At 35.8% G+C, this 24,113-nt stretch overlaps 1 protein-coding gene across 3 annotated transcripts in view; it reads left to right on the top strand.

Annotated features, from left to right (window-relative positions):
* LOC145252604 (uncharacterized protein KIAA2013 homolog) overlaps nucleotides 1–24,113 on the top strand; it is a 161,003-nt gene that overhangs the window by 108,317 nt on the left and 28,573 nt on the right. For all 3 annotated transcript variants that reach the window (XM_080112303.1, XM_080112302.1, XM_080112304.1), the window contains 6 exons: nucleotides 2,160–2,285; nucleotides 4,257–4,385; nucleotides 10,726–10,784; nucleotides 16,254–16,346; nucleotides 19,774–19,847; nucleotides 22,481–22,615. In XM_080112303.1, coding sequence (XP_079968429.1) covers nucleotides 2,160–2,285; nucleotides 4,257–4,385; nucleotides 10,726–10,784; nucleotides 16,254–16,346; nucleotides 19,774–19,847; nucleotides 22,481–22,615 — 616 coding nt within the window. The remainder of the gene's footprint in view (nucleotides 1–2,159; nucleotides 2,286–4,256; nucleotides 4,386–10,725; nucleotides 10,785–16,253; nucleotides 16,347–19,773; nucleotides 19,848–22,480; nucleotides 22,616–24,113) is intronic.

The raw sequence follows: 24,113 nt of genomic DNA on the forward strand, positions 1-24,113 counted from the left end.
TCTTATCAGCGAAAAGACTTTTCTTGCATAAGCGTTTACCCTCCTTTACACATATATAATAAATAAAATAAAAATAGGCCGTAACACTCTGAGAGCACAAATCTCGGCTAAAGCTACAGTTTTTAAAGAAAAGGAATAACAGCAACGATGTATAGTAATTGAACGCTTTTACTTAAACAAATGATGACAAACAATAAAAAGTAATTATACAATATATATTGATGTTGGCATTCTGTAGATGTTCAGCATAAATGAGGACGCTGTGATATTATTGTACCTATTTACAATGCCTCCCCACGGGACAGAGTTAGACACCAGGGTCGTTTTTTAACGTGGAGAAAAGGTACAAAAATAAAAATTGTCTCAGTCGTGAAGGATTTCTCCTCCACCGAAAGAGAACAAGAAGTGGAAGTGCAGCATCTGAAGAACAGATACTACACTTTGATCTTGTCCCGAAGGCCAAAAAGTATTTATCTAAGCTAGAAGGGACGCCTGGCATAGCTTGGGCGTAAAATGTGCTTAAATATGATATTTTAATTCTTGCATATTTTATATATATTATTATAGAGTTAATGTTATATCGATTTTTTTTTATTTTTTTATCTTATAAAGTTGCGATTTAAAAAAAAAAAAAAAAAATGATTTAGGTGGATCAGTTTGAACAAAAACTTGTGAAAAAAAAAGATATATATATATATATATTATAACTTGAGTTCCTTCAGCTATAACCAAAACTTATGCGGAATTCTTGGTAAAATTATTTATTACAAAGAATGGAAGTCCATAACAATTAAACGACAGTCACTCAGATGTAAGCGTGACACACAAAATAAATAACACACACGCTATCCTATTAATATATACATGAATATTTACAAATATGTGTATCCATGGAATCTATCTTGTGTGAAGAAATGTTCTTTCCAATAGGTATTTGTGCTTAGAATCCCAATATTTACTAAACCTTTCAGTCAAGTTGCAATGTTTTGAATGTAATGAGACTATGATCAAAGAAAATTGAAAAGTTCTATTTATAAACACAGCAATAGGAACTGACTAATCAAATGGATCCAGGTTTTTGCTAACAACAAATCAGTCTTCATAAAAATATTGGATCTTTGACAATTCCTGCACATGATTTTTTGTGTCTACATGAAAAAGATCTTTGCCCTTTGCATGCAAAATTTTAAAGTCCAAAGCTTATACAGATTGGCTACCCAATGAAAACTATGAGCAGAGGTGAAGTGCGCGGGCTTTTGGCCGAGAGTGTGAAGTGCGCGGGCTTTTGGCCGAGAGTGTGAAGTGCGCGGGCTTTTGGCCGAGAGTGTGAAGTGCACGGACTTTTGGCCGAGAGTGTGAAGTGCACAGGCTTTTGGCCGAGAGTGTGAAGTGCACAGGCTTTTGGCCGAGAGTGTGAAGTGCACAGGCTTTTGGCCGAGAGTGTGAAGTGCGCGGACTTTTGGCCGAGAGTGTGAAGTGCGCGGACTTTTGGCCGAGAGTGTGAAGTGCGCGGACTTTTGGCCGAGAGTGTGAAGTGCGCGGGCTTTTGGCCGAGAGTGTGAAGTGCGCGGGCTTTTGGCCGAGAGTGTGAAGTGCGCGGGCTTTTGGCCGAGAGTGTGAAGTGCACAGGCTTTATTGACACAGTTTATTTTGTTAGGGGCATGGTCATTAAAAAGAAAATTACTTGCATCATGTATTTTCAAATGATCAGACGAGCAAATTTGAAAAGTTAACCATAGATGGTATTTATTCATGTATCACTATTTGAAATACTTTGTTTTTGCTGAATTATTTTGCTTTAAAGGTTTTTAAAAATAAGTAGAACTGTAGTTCACTTCTCAACGTTTTAGGCTCTTACATCTGCTGTGTATCCTTGTATATCCTATGTATAGCACTGAGTTGAATGGATGGTGTGAATCATTTCCATGACAGGACGCTAGTCTGTCACTGGCTATACTTACCAGCTAGCAGACTTGGTACCAATTTATACACCTGTGTTTTCTGTTAACTTACAACACTTAGTAATCCAAAATGGTAACCACTTAAGTACCGATTAGACTCTGTGTTGCTTAACTTTATTGATCTAAGGATTAGAAAAGAATAATTCTTGTTTTTTGGTTGTTCTTTTTAATTTTTTTTTTGTTTCTATTTTTTTTCAGGCTCATTATCTCGATGTATTGAGGAGAAGCTGTCCATTTTCCTCAACTCTATAGAAACTGACGATGCTGTTGTCATCCCACCGCAGCAACCAGACAGCACAGAGAGTGTTTATTTGCCTTATGTGGGTGAGTGATTTTCTGTTGAAAATTATCAACCACCAGTAATCAGTCTGCAGTCTCTATCTAGCAGGACCTTCCATCATTCATGATTTAAACATTCCTGGAACATAACGTGTTTGTAATCTTTCTGCGTTTTGGTCCTTCTAGTTTTATCTTTTAGAAATTTCAAATCTTTCAAAATTAGAAAGCATCATCTATTTGGGGGAGAGGGTTGTATATCATTTGAATCTTTCTTACGGACTAGAAATGACTTTTACTTTTGGAATTTTCTTCCTGCTCTCTATTTCCCTCGACAATATTAACTGTAATGTAATGGGGTTGTATATATTTAGGAGTTTCTATTATCGAGTGTTGATTGTGATTGTATGCAAGTGTATATATTATCTGAACCTTGTTGTGTGTGTACATTTAAATACAGTTCATGGCGGGACAAGAATATACATAAATACTTTTACAACACAAAGATCGAATATTTGTTTAGGGTTTCAATATCTGGCCAATCGGGGAAACATATCTGGTCCATCTTGGGTCTTGTCTTGATGGAAAGATGTAATAAAAATTCTCCCTAAGAACAACAGAGCCTCTGGTTTTATTTTTGCCAACTTTTTATTCCAGAGTGTTTTTTTTTTCCTCTAGGAAGATTGTATGCTGGTCCATTGCTCCTTACATTTGATAGGCATTGGACACCTTGCTCCCCTGGGTACTTTGAGCCATTACTACTAATCGGCTCCTTTTCTCTTTCTAATTACCCAACTCTTACTTTCATGTATCTAAAAGAAAAAAAAAACTTCCCCCTCTAAATAACGTCATTAGTATATGTCGCTAAGATAATTACCTGATGTTTTTAGATGTCATTATTTTTAAGTTGTCAGTTGAATTATGATGCATTTTAAACATTCCTAAATTAATGTAAATAAACATTTATTTTAAATATTTTTCTTATTCTAAAACATTTTAGCTGAAAAAACTTTATGGCTTGAATAATCATAATAATCATTGTCCAGCACATCTTTTGGCATTGCCCGGTCAATATCCAACACATGAAGAAATTCAAATATAATGTAGAATAGGGATAATGATCAATGAAATGAGTTCTCGGCTTTTTAGTGGAATTCTGTTTTTTTTTTTTTTTTTTTTAAACCCAGAAAAGCTGATTTTGATTTGAAATGCGACCTCTAAACAGTGTGAGCTCTTCATGTTTTTTTGTTTTTTTTTTGTTAAAGCCGATAAAAAAAAAAAAAAAAAAAAAAAACCCTTGCAGTCAAATCACTAGAGTTTACTTGTTATTTCATTTTGTCAAGATATGATCGGGTTTTATTTTTCTTTCTCTTTTTCTCACTCTCTCACTTTATCTTTTGTTTTTGTTTTCTTTCTATTCTTCTTCTCATCTTGCCCTGCCTTGCCTTCCCTTCCTCTCTATAAAAACTGAAAATGTTAATTTTTTTTGGTGACTAAGATTTCAAATGATTCATGAAATTGGTAGGAGAGTTAAATGAGTTGTTTCCATCAAAGACTGACTTCCTGTCTCCTTCCCCCGACATGCACACTCAGTGTTGTTACTTTTACCGATTTTTTTTTTTTTTTTTTTTTTTTTTTTTGCCATTGGCTACTCCCATCCCTGAATAATTTGATGTCAAATTAAGAAAACAATAGGTTTATTGAGTCGCACCCATTAATCATGTTACAGTTGATTACGTCAAATTGTGATTGTCTCACTGCAGTATTCATAGGTGGAAAGTGTGTAAAGGGCGAGAGACTATTACATGCACAACCTTTTAGATAACCAGTATATTTTAGCTGTTTTTAATTAGTTTGTGTTTGCCTCTCTCCAGACGCTCAACTTGTTATCATCTTAGACATGTGAAGAATCTTGCTATGCAATGACGAAACTTTTGAGAAATTAGCAGAAACCAATAAGACATTCATTTCTAGATTGTTTACTGGTATGATTCTAAACCCTCTTTCTGTTTGTTTCAGGTAATGGCAAGCTAGCAGCAGCATTCCATAGCCGGAAGGGTCTGTACATCCGTACCAACCGAGCTCTCTCATTGCCTGTCAACTTTTACCCAGTGGTAGAAACCAATGTCAGAGGACATGAATCAAAGGGTAAGATGGATTTGGTGCAATTGTACTCTGTAAATGACCTCTCCCCCCCCATCCCACAAAACTATCTACTAAATCCCACCCCTTCAATGTAGACTCTAGAAGTTCCTCAATGCCAGAAGATTTTCTACTCCCGATAACTTTTTCCCTCTGACTGCTTGCCTTTGGAAATCCCTTCCTCCTCCCTATTTATCCAACAGTACCAACATGCAGAAATTTAAATGTAATGTGAAGAAATATTTTGCTGTCCAACTCCCCACCCAGGTTTGCATAACTATAAGTGTGGTTATTATCACTAACCCTTTTATGCTTCAGTGGAAATATGCTTTGTTTGGTGTAAATAATAAAAATAAAAAGGCGCAGATTATCTTTTCTGGAACATGAAAGTAAAGGTCCTCGAATATAAAGAATTATGCCCCCTATAAATCTGCTCCTTATCACAGTAGCTCCTTTACACTTCAGTGGTAATGTGCCTTGTTTGGGGTGAATTAAAAAAAAAAAAAAATAATAAAAAAATGAAAATTTTTTTCCCTTAAGCATGAAGATAATACATTTATTTATTTTTTTTTTTTTAAACAAGCCACTGCTTATCAAGGCCCAAAGGCCAATTTAAGGATGAAGTTTACTGAGTCTGTCAAGTAGAAGGTGATACAACACCGTGATGATTGGTAATGATTGGGCAGAATTTGCTTATTTAAGAAAGCGACTCAAGAATTTGTTTACATTGGACTTTTTTATTTTATGGAAATCGTTCCAGACAAGGCATGAAGCCACAAGATGTAAAGAGTTAAAAAAAAAGAAAAGAAATACTACTTATAGCTAAAAAAAACTAGACAACGATGAGTGTTAGAGAGATAAATTCTGAGCCAGAAAACAGCAATTCTTCCCCCTTTGTAAGAGATGTTGTTCATGGAACGTAATGACTAAAGGACAATTAAGGGAAGCGAGAGTTACTTGAAAATGACTTGTAGTCAACAGCTTCATGGTATTGTGTTCTACAGACGAGTCTTTCTGGGAAAGAAACGTTTTCATAAAAGCAGAGTTACAGTTAGTTTTCAGTACACATTTTATTGTGACATTTTATGTATTTTAATTATGGTGATGTTTTTATGTATTTTAATCATGGTGACGTTTTAATATATTTTAATGATGGTGACGTCTTGATGTATTTTAATGATGGTGGCGTCTGGATGTATTTTAATGATGGTGGCGTCTGGATGTATTTTAATGATGGTGGCGTCTGGATGTATTTTAATGATGGTGGCGTCTGGATGTATTTTAATGATGGTGGCGTCTGGATGTATTTTAATGATGGTGGCGTCTGGATGTATTTTAATGATGGTGGCGTCTGGATGTATTTTAATGATGGTGGCGTCTGGATGTATTTTAATGATGGTGGCGTCTGGATGTATTTTAATGATGGTGACGTCTTGATGTATTTTAATGATGGTGACGTCTGGATGTATTTTAATGATGGTGGCGTCTGGATGTATTTTAATGATGGTGGCGTCTGGATGTATTTTAATGATGGTGGCGTCTGGATGTATTTTAATGATGGTGACGTCTGGATGTATTTTAATGATGGTGGCGTCTGGATGTATTTTAATGATGGTGGCGTCTGGATGTATTTTAATGATGGTGGCGTCTGGATGTATTTTAATGATGGTGGCGTCTGGATGTATTTTAATGATGGTGGCGTCTGGATGTATTTTAATGATGGTGGCGTCTGGATGTATTTTAATGATGGTGACGTCTTGATGTATTTTAATGATGGTGACGTCTGGATGTATTTTAATGATGGTGGCGTCTGGATGTATTTTAATGATGGTGGCGTCTGGATGTATTTTAATGATGGTGGCGTCTGGATGTATTTTAATGATGGTGACGTCTGGATGTATTTTAATGATGGTGGCGTCTGGATGTATTTTAATGATGGTGGCGTCTGGATGTATTTTAATGATGGTGGCGTCTGGATGTATTTTAATGATGGTGGCGTCTGGATGTATTTTAATGATGGTGGCGTCTGGATGTATTTTAATGATGGTGGCGTCTGGATGTATTTTAATGACGGTGGCGTCTGGATGTATTTTAATGACGGTGACGTCTGGATGTATTTTAATGACGGTGACGTCTGGATGTATTTTAATCATGGTGACGTCTGGATGTATTTTAATCATGGTGATTAATCATGGTGCAAAATTATTGAGAAGCTCAATACTGGTATGCTAAAACCTTACAGTCAGCCATGGTTTTCTCCAGAATGTGCTGCTGCCATTGTGCACAGAAATCACTATTTTCATTGCTTCCAACGTAATAGATGTACTGAGACTAAAGCCGCCTTCAGGACTGCCAGCAATCACTATAAAAGATTAATAAAGAACATGAGAGAGTTGTATGCTCAGTCTATCAAGTCCAAAGTATCTGAGTAGCGGTTTGGTTCCCACCAGTCTTAGCAAATAACAAACAGGGCCCTGAACTGAAGCGTGTGCTCTATCCCAACCATCATCAATGGACCAGAAATAATCTTGTCAGCATTTGCCAAGAACTTTGCAACTAATTCTACCTCATGCGATCAGGGCCGCCAACCCCCCATATTTTCTTCTGAAAACACAATATGTGGCATACAAATATCTCTGCATGATGTTGCCAAGCTAATCAAAAGCCTTGATTCCAGTAAAGCAACTGGCCCTGATGGCATTTCTATTGTAGTGCTGAAAAGGCTTTAATAAGAACTTCTCCCATACTTATAAAGCTGTTTAAGTGTTGTCTTAAGGAGAATTGCTACCCAACACTCTGGAAAACTTCATCATCATCATATTTTTAAATTCAAGTGATCGGTCATCTACCTCTCAATACAGACCAATCATGAGTAAATTGTTGGAATCTTTGTTAAACAGTAGTAGTCAACCACCCCAGCAAAAATAACCTCTACAGTGATATGCAATATGGTTTCTGTTCTGCTAGATCTACAGCAGATGTGCTAACAATTATATCTCATAGAATTAGCAAATCTCTTGACGGAGGTTTCCTTTCTAGGGTAATTGCTCTTGACATATTAAAGGCCTTTGATAGGGTATGTCATAAAGGTCTACTCCACAACATCTCCAGCTACGGTATAGCTGAAAATGTCTTTTCAATTATTAAATCATTTCTCTCTGATAGGTTCATAAGAGTAGCGGTTGATGGACAGAAATCAGAAGCTCACAGTATTAATGCTGGGGTCCGTCTTGGACCCAACTCTCTTCCAGATTTACCTCAATGATCTTCCAAATCACATCCCAAGATCATTCGTAGACATTTATGCTGACGATACTACCATCTATGGCAACACTTCAAAGGCTGTAAATGACCAAGTTCTCTCTGATTCTCCCTCCTCTGATCTTGAGCACATGGTGCAATGTGGAAAGAGGTGTCTGGTTAATTTTAATGCATCTAAAACCAAGCTTCTATCTTTCCATCAACAACGCTCTGTCCCTGTCTAGCATCAATTGAAATGAATGGCTCTTGTTTTGGGGAGGCTCCATGTTTTGACAAGCTTCTGGGTCTAACCTTTACTTGTGATCTGAGATCGAACACATACCTCAAATCTGTTGCCAATGTCGCTGGAAAAATGGTCGAATCATTCTTCCGCACTAGTAGATATCTCCCTGCTGATGCAATTCTTTACCTGTATAAAAGCTAAGTACATCCAAGGGTGGAGTACTGTTGCCACACCTGGTCAGCCATTATGTATAAATAATAATTTTATAAAATCAACAGTAGGCTCTCTACAGAGCAGTACGTCACTATAGGGAGGCATTTGAAGCTTCTTCCTGTTGCACCGTGATGGATTTCCGACTAGAGCAGACTATCAATCCAATGTATTTTAACTCCTATTCAATAAAAAAATATATATTGCTCTTTTTATTCAGCACTATCAATAACCTCGTTAAATTCAATGAGTTTCTTATTTGGATATGTTTACACTGGAATAATAGTTATATATATATATACCAGACTACCCGTGACCCGTTGGGTCAGTATGTTACATTAGCTATGGAATTCGTGTATGAGCGTGACACTTGTGACGTAAAGAAAATCTATTTTTTTTTTTTACATAACAGAAACATTTGTATGAAAGTATATTAAAATGAAAAAAGGATATAAATTTCTACGAGTCGTTCTGTTTATTATAATTGATTATTTTTGAAAAAAAAAACTTTAGTTACTGAATTAAGTGGTTGGTCATACTTATAGGTAAATGTGCACTGAACAGATACCATAATACTTATTATAGTTAAATTCAAATTTTGATATATCTGCTTTTTTTTTTTTTTTACATCGTTCATTTCTGTATTACGTTTAAGTTATTTTAAACCCCACTCTTCCCATGTTAATAATAATTTCGAAATAATAATGTTAATATTTTAGTGTGCAGGTCATGCGTGCATGCACAACTGGACGTCGTAAACCGGAAAGTGGGTTACATACATTGTTACAAGGTCATTTGAGTTTTATAATTATATATATATATATATATATATATATATATATATACAGGGTGCACCGATAAATTTGTCACCCTAAAGAAAGCAACACTATAGCTTTATTTAAAAACTTTTATTGAAAAAAATCAATTCAGGTAACTTGATTACGTAACAGAGCTGACATCTATTCAATGTAGCCGTCTTCAGCTTCAATCACGCCTCGATACAGGTCCAGAATCAGGAGCATGCTTTTTTCTACAAACGCTGGTAGGAGCATGGTGAATACTCAGTGGATGGTGGCGATCAGGCTGATTTTAGTGTTGTGGGAGGTCATGTTGGTGATGTTCTCGATGTATGACAAAACGAAGGTGCCTAGTAGGTTCAGGTGGGATGGAGAAGGGGGCCAAGTCAGAAGGATACATAGTTGTAGCACTTTTTTTTTTTTTTTTTTTTTTTTTTACAAAGGCATCACCACATTATCAAGGCCCAAAGGCCACTCAAGGATAAGGGTTAAAGAGTGTACAGTAGAAGTTGGTCAATATAGTAATCATTAGTAATGAAAATTTGGTAAATTTAATAACTTATATGGAACGGCTCATCAAGAACTTATTTACCTTAGACTTGAACACAACCATATTGTAGTCAGCCGGAAAGCAGGAAAACGCTGATGAGATTACCTCAGGTCCATTGATAATAGTTGGGATGGAGCACACGCTTCTGTTCAGGATTCTGTTTGCTATTTCTTCTGAAACCATGCCTTGGTCACTTTGGATTTGTGGACCAGCGCAGAGTCCTGTTGCCACACCTAGGGTCTGCTCACCAGGGGATATCCACACTCTTCAGCACATCCAGGTACACTTTGGTGTTGACTTTCAAGCTGACTTTAAAGATGTGAGGTGGCATGATGTGGCCCTCACTTGAAACCCCACCAAAGACCATAATTGTGGCCAGAAACTTTGAGCTGTTCCCTCAAGCGTTGAACCATCTGGATTTGTATTTTGAGAGTGCTGGCAATAGTCCTGTTGTCATAACTTGGATTGGTACCGAGCATGAGTTGTACAGTGGTGCATCTCTGATCTCGCTCGTTGAACAGTGTCACTTTTAGACATGATAGAAAGCCCCTATCGCTCTTGGGATTTGTACACAACTGGCTAGCTAGTAGATAATCTGCAACAAAAAAATAGAACCAGTTTCCATCAAACGGAAATGGAATCATGTGGTCTTTTCTAGGGCGACAATTTTATTGTTCCACCCTGTAAAACACGTCTGTACAATTTTTTTTCTCACAGATAAAGTTTAACGACAAACATAAGAGGAACATAATAAAACACGATACATAAAAGAGTAAAAAAAAAAAAAAATAGAACCAGTTTCCATCAAACGGAAATGGAATCATGTGGTCTTTTCTAGGGCAACAATTTTATTGTTCCACCCTGTAAAACACGTCTGTACAATTTTTTTTCTCACAGATAAAGTTTAACGACAAACATAAGAGGAACATAATAAAACACGATACATAAAAGAGTAAAAAAAAAAAAAAATAGAACCAGTTTCCATCAAACGGAAATGGAATCATGTGGTCTTTTCTAGGGCAACAATTTTATTGTTCCACCCTGTAAAACACGTCTGTACAATTTTTTTTCTCACAGATAAAGTTTAACGACAAACATAAGAGGAACATAATAAAAACACGATACATAAAAGAGTAAAAAAAAAAAAAAAATAGAATAAAAATTATGACTCACTTTAATTCATGTTACTGCCTTTATATATAAAAAAAAGCACTAGAAAAGCCTGTTATATTTTCTGTTTGTATTTATTTTGCTTTCTTTTTCTTCTTTTTACCTTTTACTCTTGCTGCCACTCTACCCTGACAGAGGCTCACGTGCTCGATATTCGAGCAGGTCTTGCTTACCAGATACAAGCCTTCAAAAAGGTAAGACAATCTGTTTGGACATCTGCAAATGTTTCATTTTATAAACTATCTGTGCCCTGTGGATATTCCAGTTCTTTTGATCTATTTGTATAATTCACTGTAAATAATAATTCCTTTTCCTTTTCTTTTTTTTTTTTTTTTCTTTTTTTTTTTTGTAAGATATTATAATATTATATTTTTGTAAGATAATATTATGAAGACATGTATACCATGATCACATTGACACACTGGTTCTCATTACATCAAAGTTAAGCAATGTTGAGCTTGGTTAGTACTAAATGAGTGACCATTTGGGAATACCAGGTGCTGTATGTGCTCTTCACTTATCTTGGCATTGTTTCCATAGATTCCTCCTTGCCATTGGAATCAAACAGTACCAATTCAGGAGATGTGTGGTAGGGATTGTGTAACCCTTGCTTCACAATTACACATGCAGCTACTCTTACAGAGGCATTGTCTCTTTTTTTTTTTTTTTTTTTTTTTCATAAAAATTGTCATTGTCGATATTCTTCAAATAAATTTTTGGGGCTATTTAATGCTGAAGTACAGTATTTTATTGGTAGATGCTTCATTGTATGCAATTAATTGAACAGAAGTTTCTATTTTTCATCTGAAGAGGACATTACTTTCTCCAGCAAGAATCTTTCAAGTGTCTACTTTCTGTCGTAAATGCTTCATTTTATGCAATTAATTGAACAAAAGTTTCTGTTGCATCCATTATGGGCAAAATTACAGTATTACTTTATTTTTATGAAGTGAAGTACAAGAGATCTATAAGAATTCGAACATGACATAGATAAGTCTATACTTATGCATTGAAAATTGTAACAATTTTAATCTTTAAAAACAAAGAAAAATACAATGTAGACAATGTGAAAAACAATGAAATTTATGAAATGGTAATTAAAAATTTTTTTTTTTTTATTACAAAAGCGATGAATTCTGTAAAAATGTCTTTGACTACTAAGGGGGTATAACTCCAATGATTTTGATGATCGTTTTTATAACCACGGTTATGATAATGAACCAATCAGAAGCTTCAGACGTTACTATAAAAAATACCAAATTTTGGATTCAATTCAGTTCGCTGTCAACCTCTGTCTCGAAATGACTGAATCGTGACTATATTGATTCTTCGCCGCCATCTTTGTTACTAGGAATTACTTAACACTCGAGATCGTGACTACATTGATTCTTCGCTGATTTGAGTTACTGCTGCCATCTGTGTTCAACATAATGTCTCAACACTTAACAAATTCATTTTTTGAACCTGTTCCTTTTTGGTCAGTAGCAAGTAGCAGCTACTTCAAGACCTTCTTGTTTCAAAGTTGCAACAACATTTCTCAAACTGATGCTTTGTAATCATTGGAAAAAAAAAAAAAAACATTTGGTAAACATGGCTAGACATTTTGTTGGTCACCAAGTCGGATTTTCACTTTTAGAAAGAATAATCATCTGCCTTTGAAAGTCTAAAAGTTTTTTTTTTTTTTCCTGCTGTCTTATTAGCTTTGTCTCATGATTTTCATTAAACAATTAAGATGTGCAACCAAATACGATGATTGAAATTTGTCAAAAATATTGTAAATATGAATGTTTCTAAAATAGTTATACAAGTTCTTCAAAGTTAATACGATGAATAAGTAAATGTGTTTTTAAATATCTATGTACCTTCATGATCGGTTCAGGGCACAACACTTCTTTTTCGTACAGGGTGGAATGATAAAGTTGTTGCTCTAAAGAAAACAACACTACAGTTTTATTTAAAAATATTTTTTAAATGTTTATTGAAAAAATTGTGCACCAACGCCAAGTCTTGCTGCCACACCCAGGATCTGCCAATGGCCACCTGATTGCACCAGGAGATCATCACACTCTTCAGCACATCCAGATACTGTGGTGTTGACTTTCAAGATGAAACCATACCAAAGACCATAACTGTGGTTAGGAACTTTGTTTTCATTACTCTGGGCACATCCCTATTATTCGTGGCAATCCAGCAATGCATTTTGAGGGTGTTGGCAATGGTCCTGTTGTCATAACTTGGATTGGTAGAAAGCATGAGTTGTACAGCAGTGCATCTCTGATCTTGCTTGTTGAATATTGTGTCACTTTCAGGCATGATAGAATGCTTCTATCGCTATTGGGATTTGTACACAACTGGCTAACTAGTCGATGGTCTGCAACAAAAAAAGAAAACTGGTTTTCATCCAGCGGAAATGGAATCATGTCGTCTTTTCTAGGGCAACAATTTTATCGGTCCACCCTGTACTTACATGTTACTAGTTGTCAAGACCCAACAGCCACTCGAGGATGTTTACATCAATGTAGAATGTACCAAAGTTGAATGTTTTTAATTTTTGGAGCAAGGGCAGATGAGACAAGTTGCAAGAGGAGAAAAGTTATAGATCGAGAATGCAGCATGATCCTCTTCAAGCCTAATGTAAACAAATACTTTTTGAGCTGTCTTCTGGGAAAATCAAGTCCTTTTAAGTACTCTACTATCCATTTTACCTGCTGTCTCCAACCCTTTCATGGCAGTGATTATTGTTCAACCAACAATCCTTTTAACCCTTATGGCGAAAATTAACTTGTACCATATTACTGGATAAATATTTAATATAAGATCCTTCTTGAACAAGAGAAAAATTAAAGTTGTCCTTGATGGTTTTACATCCAAACAACATTAATGTGGATGTGCCTCAGTTAAGTCCTTGGGCCTGCTATTAAGACAAAGCTCTTTTCCATCAACAATTACAGAGAACCTTTCCAACCACTGATGGCCATGGATAACCACACCCTAGCTGAAAGTTTAACATTGAAAATCCTTGGTCTAACATGTGCCGCGCATGCACGGAAACGCATAAGTGTATAAGTTGGGCCTACCTGTGGTGTAAAGTGAACCCGGGACCTTTCGATTGCAAATCAAGTCTACTAATGAGCTACAGCCATTTTACTTCAACGCGACGATTTAGTTTCGCCCAACGGCTATAAAAAACAAGCAGATAAGTCATTCGGGGGTGGTTGAAAAATATTGCTCTGATAACGTGTCTTGTGTTACTGCATTTTGTATCGTGTGTCGATTTGATGAGATTGTTCGGTGTTGCTCAGGAACGTTACATATTGATTCAACAATATTGTTCAGTGGCGTGTTGTGTCGGTTGATGGTGTTGCTTGGGAATGTGTGTGTCGATTCAACGATATTATTTGGTGGCATAGCATATCGATTCTACGGTATTGTTCGGGATTGGGTAAACGAATTTGTTCAGGACTGTGCTGTCACTTGTGATATATTATTATTTTGTGCTCTCTCCTCCTTTGTGATGATATGAATTAGAACAAGTACATAGAAGACATTGCCAAGATTACTGCAAAGAAAGCGGGCTCCCTCTTCTGCACTAGAAAAATACTCACACCTGACAATATCCCATATCTCAACAAGGTCGTCATTCACCCATGCATGAAATATTGTGGTCATATACGAGTCAGTGCATCAACCACTAGTTTCCCTCTATTGGACAGGACCCCTCCCCTCCCCTCCAATCTCCAACCTTATAGGTTTCACACTGTCAACCAAGCTCCAACTCCTGTTCCATCATCACGATGTTGCATCCATGTTTTAAAAGTACTTTAATGGAATGTGCTCTGATGATCTCTTAGCACTGGTACCCCCCCCCCCAATACTCTTGACTAACCTGACAAGTAGCAAAATCCCATAGTTTCGCTGTAAAGAATCCTTGATGCTGGAGAGTTGTCTACTCTAAGCATTTCTTCCCTCAAACTACTAGACTTTGGAATTCCTTCCCTGTTTCCTGCTTTTCCGACTGTACTAATTTAAGTATAATATGAACATACATCTCGCTGCTCAACTCCCTACTTAAAGTATGCCCGCAGGCATGGTCCTTTATTCACAGTAGCCCATTTACATCTCGATGACAATTTGTCTTGTTTGAGGTGAATATTAGTTAAAAAGGAAAAAAGAGCTTGCTCTCGTTCCGTCAGCCATGATCGAGTAGAAGTCTTAATATGTAATTATATTAATAGTATTGCCCTCACTGAAGATTGAACTTTCAACCTCCAGAAAAGTGTAATTTAGAACTAATTAACATAGCATTTATATCCATTACACCACAGGTCCAATCCTCTCATAGTATTGTTTATCATCCAACTGGCAATCTCATTAATTCTTATTGTTGATTGACCTTGACAATTAGTGATTTTTTTTTTTTTAAAGATATCTCACTACTGATGCAATTCTCTATCTATATAAAAGCCAAGTACGTCCAAGGATTGAATACTGTTGCCATATCTGGGCAGGAGCTGCTAAAACCAGCCTATCCTGCCTTGACAGAGTACAAAATAGACTTCGTGGCTTAGTGGGGGATGCCCTTTTCTCTACCCTGCAACCTCTCTCCCACAGAAGAGACGTTGCGAGCCTATCCTTGTTTTATCGTTATTTCCATGGCAGGTGCTCGTCTGAACTCCAATCTCTGGTCCCCCCTCGCCAATCTTTCACGAAAAACACCCGTCTAGCTGAATCCACTGTGAAAAATTTCCCCCACTCTATATCTGTGCCTAAATCAAAACGCGGATTCCATGAACAAGGCTTCTTTCTTAGAACTGCACGCCTGTGGAACTCTGTTCCGTCTGCCTGCTTCCCACCGGGCTACAACTTGGATGTGTTCAAGTCCAATGTTAACAAATTCCTAATGAACCGCCCCCTTAAGTAAACACTTCATCAAATCTCCACACTAACGTAATGTACTTGCAATAACCCTTATCCCTGAGTCGCTTCCGGGCCTTGATAAGTGGTGATCACTGTGTAAAAAAAAAAAAAAAAAAAAAAAAAAAAAGTAAAAAAGTAACAGATTTTCTGAGAAAACTCTGGTTGCCCCCCTAGGGGTGCCTTTTGGGTTAAAATGGCTAAAATTGACACTTTTGTGCTTATTAAAAAAAGTTGATGCCTTGGATTTTTCTAAAACTTTCTGAGAAGTTGTAACTGTTCTCAATAACTCTTGGGTAGGCCCCAGGGGTTCTTTTAGGGCTAATAAAAACACTCCATTTTTGGAACTATTTTACCACATTTGTCCAAAATTTTGTGTGTATGTCTATTTAGCAGTTTTTCATCGTGCTGAACTCAAATTTAAATATGTTAAGGTCTTGGAGACTTTTTGGGCTAAATGGAGGGGAGGGGGCAAATGCTGAACTTAGTCATTTTTTTTTTATGCCTCGTTCACTATGCACTTATGGGGGGGGACCATGCATGCTTCACTTGTTAACCCTTCTCCTCTAGTCCCCCCCCCCGGGCTTTGATAAGAGGTGATTCCTTTGTTAAAAAAATAAAAATTTAGATAGACTAGAGGGTGTGGTGTGGTGTGTGTGTGAGTGTGTAATTTATTAACCTTTGACAACCAATTGATTTTTTTCTCTCTCTGCTAACAATTGTTTTCTTTTTCTCTTTTACTTTATTAGGACAGTGACTGCGTATCGGTAGGCTCACAGCTTTATGCCCACCGGTCAAGGCCTTCTTTATTTATCCAGGATATTCGGATCCATAATCCTTCTGTGAGTCAATATTTGTTTCCACATCTAAAAAGTAGTGCATATTTGAAATGGACGGTATTGCCTAGATACAAGTATTATCGCAAAAGATGATTTAGATTTTCTTTAAGTACCAGAACTGTTAGGCATTGTTAAAAGGTTTTGAATGTTTTATTCCAATTATTGGAAAATTTTTACTCCCCTCCTTGCTATCAACGAATAAATAAAAATGCGATTCTATTTTTTTCATGCGATTGGATTAGAAAAAATAAATATATATTAGACTATATAAGATAAAGATTTTCAAAGTCAGACCTAAGTAGTAATTTGTTTGACATAGTGATACTTGATTTTGATTAGCCTCCCCACCTCCTTTTTTTTTTCACTATTATTGGTAGAAATATAAATTTTCATTTCGTTCTGGCTAAGAAAACTTAAGTTGGATACATTTTTCCTTGATTACCAAAACATGTTAAAAGTTACAATTATAGAGAGTTCTCTTTTTTGTATTCTTCAAAAATAAATATATTAATTATACAGATTTTAGCAAGGTTTTAAATTAAAAAAAAAAAAGAAAATGCAATAGTATAACATAAAACTGGAATTTAAAAAATTCTATTTGAAACAATAGTTTAAGTTGGTGCAAAATAATGTCGTTTTTTGACATTCAACTTCATGTAAAAAAAATATTTTTTGCACAAACCTAATAGTAAAATAAGTACACCAGAATGCATTTCAGGTTATTCAAATAAATATTAATGTGATAGAAACAGATAAACCTGCAACTGCCATAATAAATAATTAAGTTGTATTTAAATAATACTAAGTTACAATTAAGGCCCATACATTGATATAGACAACCCCTTGTAAACTCTGTACTTTTACCAAAAAGGACTCTTGAGAGGTTATGGTTAGGGTTGTTTTGTTTTATGGCATATCAACCCTTTTCAGGTTATTTAATGCCGAATTCAGTGATTTTGGAAATAGTATTCATGTTGCATCCAGTTATTTTGTAGAATGTTTTTTTTTATTCTTCAAGCTTTTTGCATCTTCAATCACTAGTTTGTAGCGTTTGGTTTGGTTGTTTTACAGTGGATTTTTTAGTTTTTGTTCCCTGCCCTGCAGAACATGAGTTTTGCAAAGAGGGAAAAGTGTTAGTGTTAATGTTTGGTGCATTTTAAGTTAGGAAACCAGTTAGGAAGTGGGGGAGATAGAAAGAGGAAATAGGAAGAAGGAAAGGGGTGGGGTGGTTTTGATTTTGCAGAACATAATTTAGTTTTGCAAAAGGAAGTAGAAAAACAAAAACCATCATTGTTAGGTGCATTTCGCCTCAGGAAGCCAATATCTTCAGACAGCCTAATCTTTAGAGGAATCACTGGGTGATAAAAGCAGTGATAATTGAATACAAAATACTATTACTTCCATTTGCAAAATTAGTATTGCATTTCCTCACCCTAACACACCTCAAATGATTTTCTTAAAGTATTGAGATATTTATTTAATGTTCTTTCTTTTATTGAGAAAAAAAATGGTGCTTCTCCATTATAATAGCAAAAATGGATAAATCGAAATATTGAATTTCAAGTAAAACCAATGATATTTATGTATATGTCATGTCACAGTAATGAACATATCCATAAATAACAAAAAACAGTAAGGTAGAAAATTAATTATTAATGCATACAGTTTTCAAAAACAATTAGTAAAAATCGAGATTTGCTAAATTGACCTAAGATGTTCCAAATTTAAAAAAAAAATAATTACCTCTCTTGTTACGATTCGAATTCTCCAGTTTCTTTTAAGTTAAACTCGATTTTCGCTGAGTTTGAAAACTATTTTTACTAATTTTTTACTGTTTCGTTTTTTGTAATTTTTAGATATGTTCATTACTGCAACATGACAATTAAGTAGATATCATTGGTTTTACTTGAAATTCAGTATTTCGGTTTTCAAATTCGGCTATAATATAATGAAGAAGCACTAAAGAATCATTTACAGACGATTTTCGGTCCTGGATATGACCTTAAACTATATCCGATGGTGAGGGCCCCAGCTTGCAGACCTTAGGGAGTGTGGAGCCACCTTTTAATTGCCATTGCTCCCAGGTCCACTCTGACCCGGAGTGGTAGTACCTGTTAGGGTCCCAACTATGGGTTAAATAGAATATGACTTAAAAAACAAATATGCTATATTAAAAAATCGTTCTTCAAAATCACCAGATTCTGCATTAAATAACCTGAAAAGGGTTGATATGCTGCAAAACAAAACAACCAACCAACCAACAGACAAATTTTAGATTTAAAATATTCATGTTTGTACAATTTATTTTTCTGAATTTTAAGAAATTGAATTTATTACATTTTCTCCATTTACCTTGCAACTCTCTTAAATTTGAAACCAATTTGACAGTATTTCAACTTTCAAATAGAAAATTATTTCTGGCTTTAAAATTTTTAGCATATACTTATTTTACTTACCTCCTCTCCTAGAGCCTAGACACAAAGTTGAGTGTGCGTTTGATGAAAATATTTCGGTGGAACAAACTAGATTCGAACTTGACACTCCCAGATTTTCAATCTGTGTTAGCTGTCATCAAAAAAGAAAAAAAATTTTTTGCAGAAGAATTGTTTGGTTGCATATTGACCAATCAGCTTGCAGGAATGTTGATTTCATTCTACCTATCTCTGCCCTTCTACCTATCTCTGCCCTTCTACCTATCTCTGCCCTTCTACCTATTTCTGTCCTTCTCCCTATTTCTGTCCTTCTCCCTATTTCTGTCCTTCTCCCTATTTCTGTCCTTCTCCCTATTTCTGTCCTTCTCCCTATTTCTGTCCTTCTCCCTATTTCTGTCCTTCTCCCTATTTCTGTCCTTCTACCCATCTCTGTCCTTCTACCCATCTCTGTCCTTCTACCCATCTCTGTCCTTCTACCCATCTCTGTCCTTCTCCCTATCTCTGTCCCTCTCCCTATCTCTGTCCCTCTCCCTATCTCTGTCCCTCTCCCTATCTCTGTCCCTCTCCCTATCTCTGTCCCTCTCCCTATCTCTGTCCCTCTCCCTATCTCTGTCCCTCTCCCTATCTCTGTCCCTCTCCGTATCTCTGTCCCTCTCCGTATCTCTATCTTTCCATCTTTTTCTATATCCCTCTCTGTTGTTAACCACTTACCCACTATCATCCCCTACCAAATACTTATGTATTTTTGAAGTGAAAATAAGTTTAAAAATAGAAATTATATCATAACTGTAACAGAATTAGTGATAGTGTTATAACAATTTTTATTTTACTTAATAATTATCTGGACATTTTGTTTCATCTTTTGTTTTTAGGCAAGTGGAGAGTTGCAGGGGTTGATAGATAAGGAATTGTGGAAAATCTATATAAATAAAAACTTGCCTTTCATGCTCATTTAAAAAAAAATGTTTTTTTTTTTTTTGTTTTGTTTTTTATTTCAGTCCATTCCAGTTGTGGTGGAATTGCACAGGTTTAAGGCCTCAGAATGGAATTGGTCAATCCAGGAATATGTCGGGTAAGCAATTCCAATGTTGATGTGTGGGCAGGGTCAGATTTATGTACATGTCAGGGATGTGAGATGACCTCTTAACAGAATTTTGTTTTTTTCTTTAAATTCAGAAAAAGCAGCGTTTTAAAGAAAAAATGTATTTTTATATATTTTTTTAAAGCAAGGACTGATTCTTTATGAATTGCTACAGCTTGGTTCTATCTTGTATTATGGCTGGATTTAGAGGGGGAAGCAGTTTTGGAAAAGGAGAATGTTCCTAGTGACCAGTGTTTTTATTGACACACCATCTCTAAGTCATTGTCTAACAAGCTAAAGAGTACTCCATGAATAAATTTAAAAAATATTAAAATAACTGGATTTGTAATTTAATAGCTCTAAATGGGTTAATAAGCCGCTAAAAAAAAGTACTAACTCAAGCAACATCTTAAACTGTATTAAAGAAATAATATTTCAATAAAGTTAAAGTAGCTTTAAAAATATATATAAAATAATAAAAATATGAAAGAAGTTGTGTTTGAAGGCTATGTCAGTGCAGTTTGTGGGAAATACTGTGGATGAACACAAGTTAGTATATAAAAGAATAATGACAATATTAAAATGAATTTCAATAATTTTTAATTCTATTATGTTTATTTACCAACATAATGTGTCATACAGGATGGTAGATGTTGATATCCCAAATTTTTGAGGATAGAATCTTTTCATCAGGGGAGAAAAAGATCTTAAAAAATGTCTTAAAAAATACAATTATTCTATTTATAGGATACTATCTGACAATTTGATTTTACATTAAGTAATCCTTTCATGGTTGATATGTCATAAAATTATAAAAAATAAAAATAATAAAAAAATGAATTTCTCATTAGTTACCGTTTCATTCATTGATGTCTACCATCAAGATCCAAGCAAACCAAATGCAGGAGCTTGACGGTTGGAAGTTAAAAACTTGCAATAGGGAAAGAAGTGGCTGATTAATTTTAATGCATCCAAAACCAAGCTTCTATCTTTACATCATCAACACTCTGATCCTTGTTTGGCATCAATTGAAATAAATGTCTCTCATCTTGGGAAGGCTCCATGTTTTGACAAGCTTCTAGGTCTAACCTTTATTACTGATCTGAAATGGAACATGTACATCAAATCCGTTGCCAAGGTCGCCGGAAAAATGGTAGGATCATTCTACCACTCCAGTAGGTATCTTACTGTTGATGCAATTCTCTACCTGTATAAGAGCCAAGTAGTCTTAAGATGAAGTACTGTTGCCACATATGGGCATGAGTTGCTAGAAGCAGCTTATCCTGTCTTGACAGAGTTCAAAATTGATTTAGTAGCCTAGTAGGGGATGCCCTTTTTCTCTTCCCTGCAACCTCTTTCTCACAGAAGAGACGGTGCGAGACTGTCTCTGTTTTATCATTATTTTCATGGCAAGTGCTTGTCTGAATGCCAATCTATGATCCCTCCTTGCCAAACTTTCATGAAAAAAACTCGACAAGCTGAAACTACTATCTATAATTTTCTCCACTCTTTATCTGTGCATAAACCTAAACGTAGATTCCATGGATAAAGCTTCTTTCTTAGAACTAGATGCCTATGGAACTCTGTTCCGTTTCCCTGCTTTTCAGCTGATTACAATATGGTCATCTTCAATGAGCCGTCCTCTTAAGTACCTATTTACTATGCCTCCCCACGGGACAGTTAGACACAAGGGTCGTTTTTTAACGTGGAGAAAAGGTACAAAAATAAAGAATTGTCTCAGTCATGAAGGACTGCTCCTTCACCGAAAGAGAACAAGAAATGGAAGTACAACATCTGAAGAACAGATGATATTTATTTGCTCCCCAACTGAGCAAATTAGGCACAAGGCCGATTTTTAAAGTGAGGAATGAAGGGGAAATGGGGACCAACTCCCCGGGGAGTAGGGGAGCTGGATAGTGACAATTGGTATGAAGGGTTGCCCCTACATTGACCAAGGTCTTATCTGTGGGGTCGCCCCCACATGTGGTCTTTGCTTGCAGTATCTGCCGGAACAGATACTACACTTTGAGATATTAAATCCTTTATTCATGTTAAAAATACATTGAAAATGAACAAAAAACTTAGGCACATGGCCAACTCAAAAGGGGGGATTGTGGGTGTCGTTGGTCATCCTTGTCACTCCAGAACTAAACAAAATCAAAAGTTTCTCCCAGCTAGTATCTTTCACCATAATACCACATTCACCCTTTCATACTGGGGGACATTCTACTTAACTCCCAAAAGGCCAAGGCAAATGGCCTCTTCAGTAATTCAATGTTGAAATAGGTCACGTGACATATATCATTTGTAAATGGTGTCTTCAATCATAGTCATAACTCAAATAATGTAAGGGGAATAACTCTTTTTTTAAATTGAATATAATATACTTTATCTTCCTTACAATTAAAATTTGATTACTTTTTATGTATAAGTTTTTAAATATGAAACTAAATTAACAACTAAAATGACTTTACTTCATCCTAAGCAACACTGGGTTGGTACAGGTTATTATAAATAACAAATTAAATAAAAAAAACTTTGTTTGATGGTTTATGCTTATCCTGTATATGAGAAGAGATAATTATAACCAACATAAACTTATTTATTTTCTTTTTGGAATGTAGAAGCAGTTCGTCGTCCGATGGTGTCCAGTTTCATCAGGCAGACCGTGTGATCAATATTCCCAACTCAGACCTTGTGGTTGTTGTCTCTTTAGCAGTGGTCAGTATACCAAAGAATGTACTGGTCAAGTCAATGAGGTAAGAATATTGAAGAATAAAACAGCAATGCATTGAGTTTATGACTATGAAAGCAGTGTAAAGTAGTCAATAATAACATGAAGGCTCCTTCTGAACCAAAATATGGGGGAGGATGACACTTCTTTCTGAGGATTACTCTTGATTCTCACTTAATGTTAAGTATCATTTATTTTTAATCTCTATAGTATTACTTTACCGAGGATTGAAACCTGGTGTTCCAGACTAAATTGAAGCATCTGACTCCAAAATTAAACTATTTAAAAAGAATAGAAAGAGTAGAAAGTGGGCTTATTTTCAGCAGCTTTGTAATGCTTGCTTTTCTTATTTTGTCCTGTAGTCTTCATGTTCCATGAGCGATGTTTGTGACAAAAAAAGGATCTGTTTTCTGGATCAGAATCTATCCGTCACTTTTACTTATGGTTGGCTTGTTTTTGATCTTGACATAGGGTTTTGTTTTTATTTTTTAGGCTCTTTACATCAAGTGGCTTCATACCTTGTCTGGAGTAATTTTCATAAAAATGAAACTTTTTGAAAAATAATGGCAGATTTCTAAAACAAATGTTTATACAGTGACCTCATATGGGACCTAATTTTAACGCCGTTTTATTTTATCAATTTGTTGCAAATAGTTGTATACCATTGAAATACTGAAATAAAATGCCTTAGATATTCCTCTGACGTGATTTTTATTCGACAATTGCTTTCAAATGTTAATTGCCAAAAGCATGTGGCTATGCTGTGTCCATGGTGTGTTGTGAACTCCTAGGAGCACAATCAACACTACAATTCATTCGTACTCTCTGCAGGATCCACTCCCCCCAATAATTTCTTACCAGACACCTTCACTAGTTCAGCCACGTCCTTTGTCGACACCCAGGTGAATTCATCCACGAAATCATACATCCAGCTCGACCACCAGGAGGGAAGAAACATAATGGTGATCAACTCAAAACCTTGCTCAGGACAGTGAAGGAGATCGCTGAACTGATTCTGGGCCCCCACCTTTACGGGATCCATTGCTGAAATTGCAAATGGCTTGCATTCATAATGGAAGCAGCGTTGAATCACCGTGTCTTATCAACCAGTGTTCAACATGTGAACTTGTTGGAAAGAACTGGCCCAACCGACCCAGGGTGAATGTTGTGACCATAACGATGTGGCTATCTTCATTTTTATGAATCTCATTGACACTACAGAACATTTTTGAATCGAATCAAATTTATTAGCAAAAAAAAGTAAAAGTGAAGGTACCGGGAAAATATCTTGCTTGCCAGTCGCCAAAAGAATTTGTGTAGCAACATGTTGTAATAGAAGATGCTATTCACACAAACAGCAGTGCCTCTGTTTAGTCTGTCAGCTGACGGGATCGGGCAGGAAAAAATAGAAAAGAAAAACTTAAGTTTGTAGATGGATTCTTTATATAAATGTGGTATTAATTTGCATATGAGGAGAGTAGCAGCTAATAGCAAATTGGAGAGGATAGGTAGTAGAGTTTTGG

This window comes from Euprymna scolopes, chromosome 29 (assembly GCF_053919585.1).
Source record: "Euprymna scolopes isolate OS-2025 chromosome 29, ASM5391958v1, whole genome shotgun sequence".
Classification (NCBI taxonomy): Eukaryota; Metazoa; Mollusca; class Cephalopoda; order Sepiida; family Sepiolidae; genus Euprymna; species Euprymna scolopes.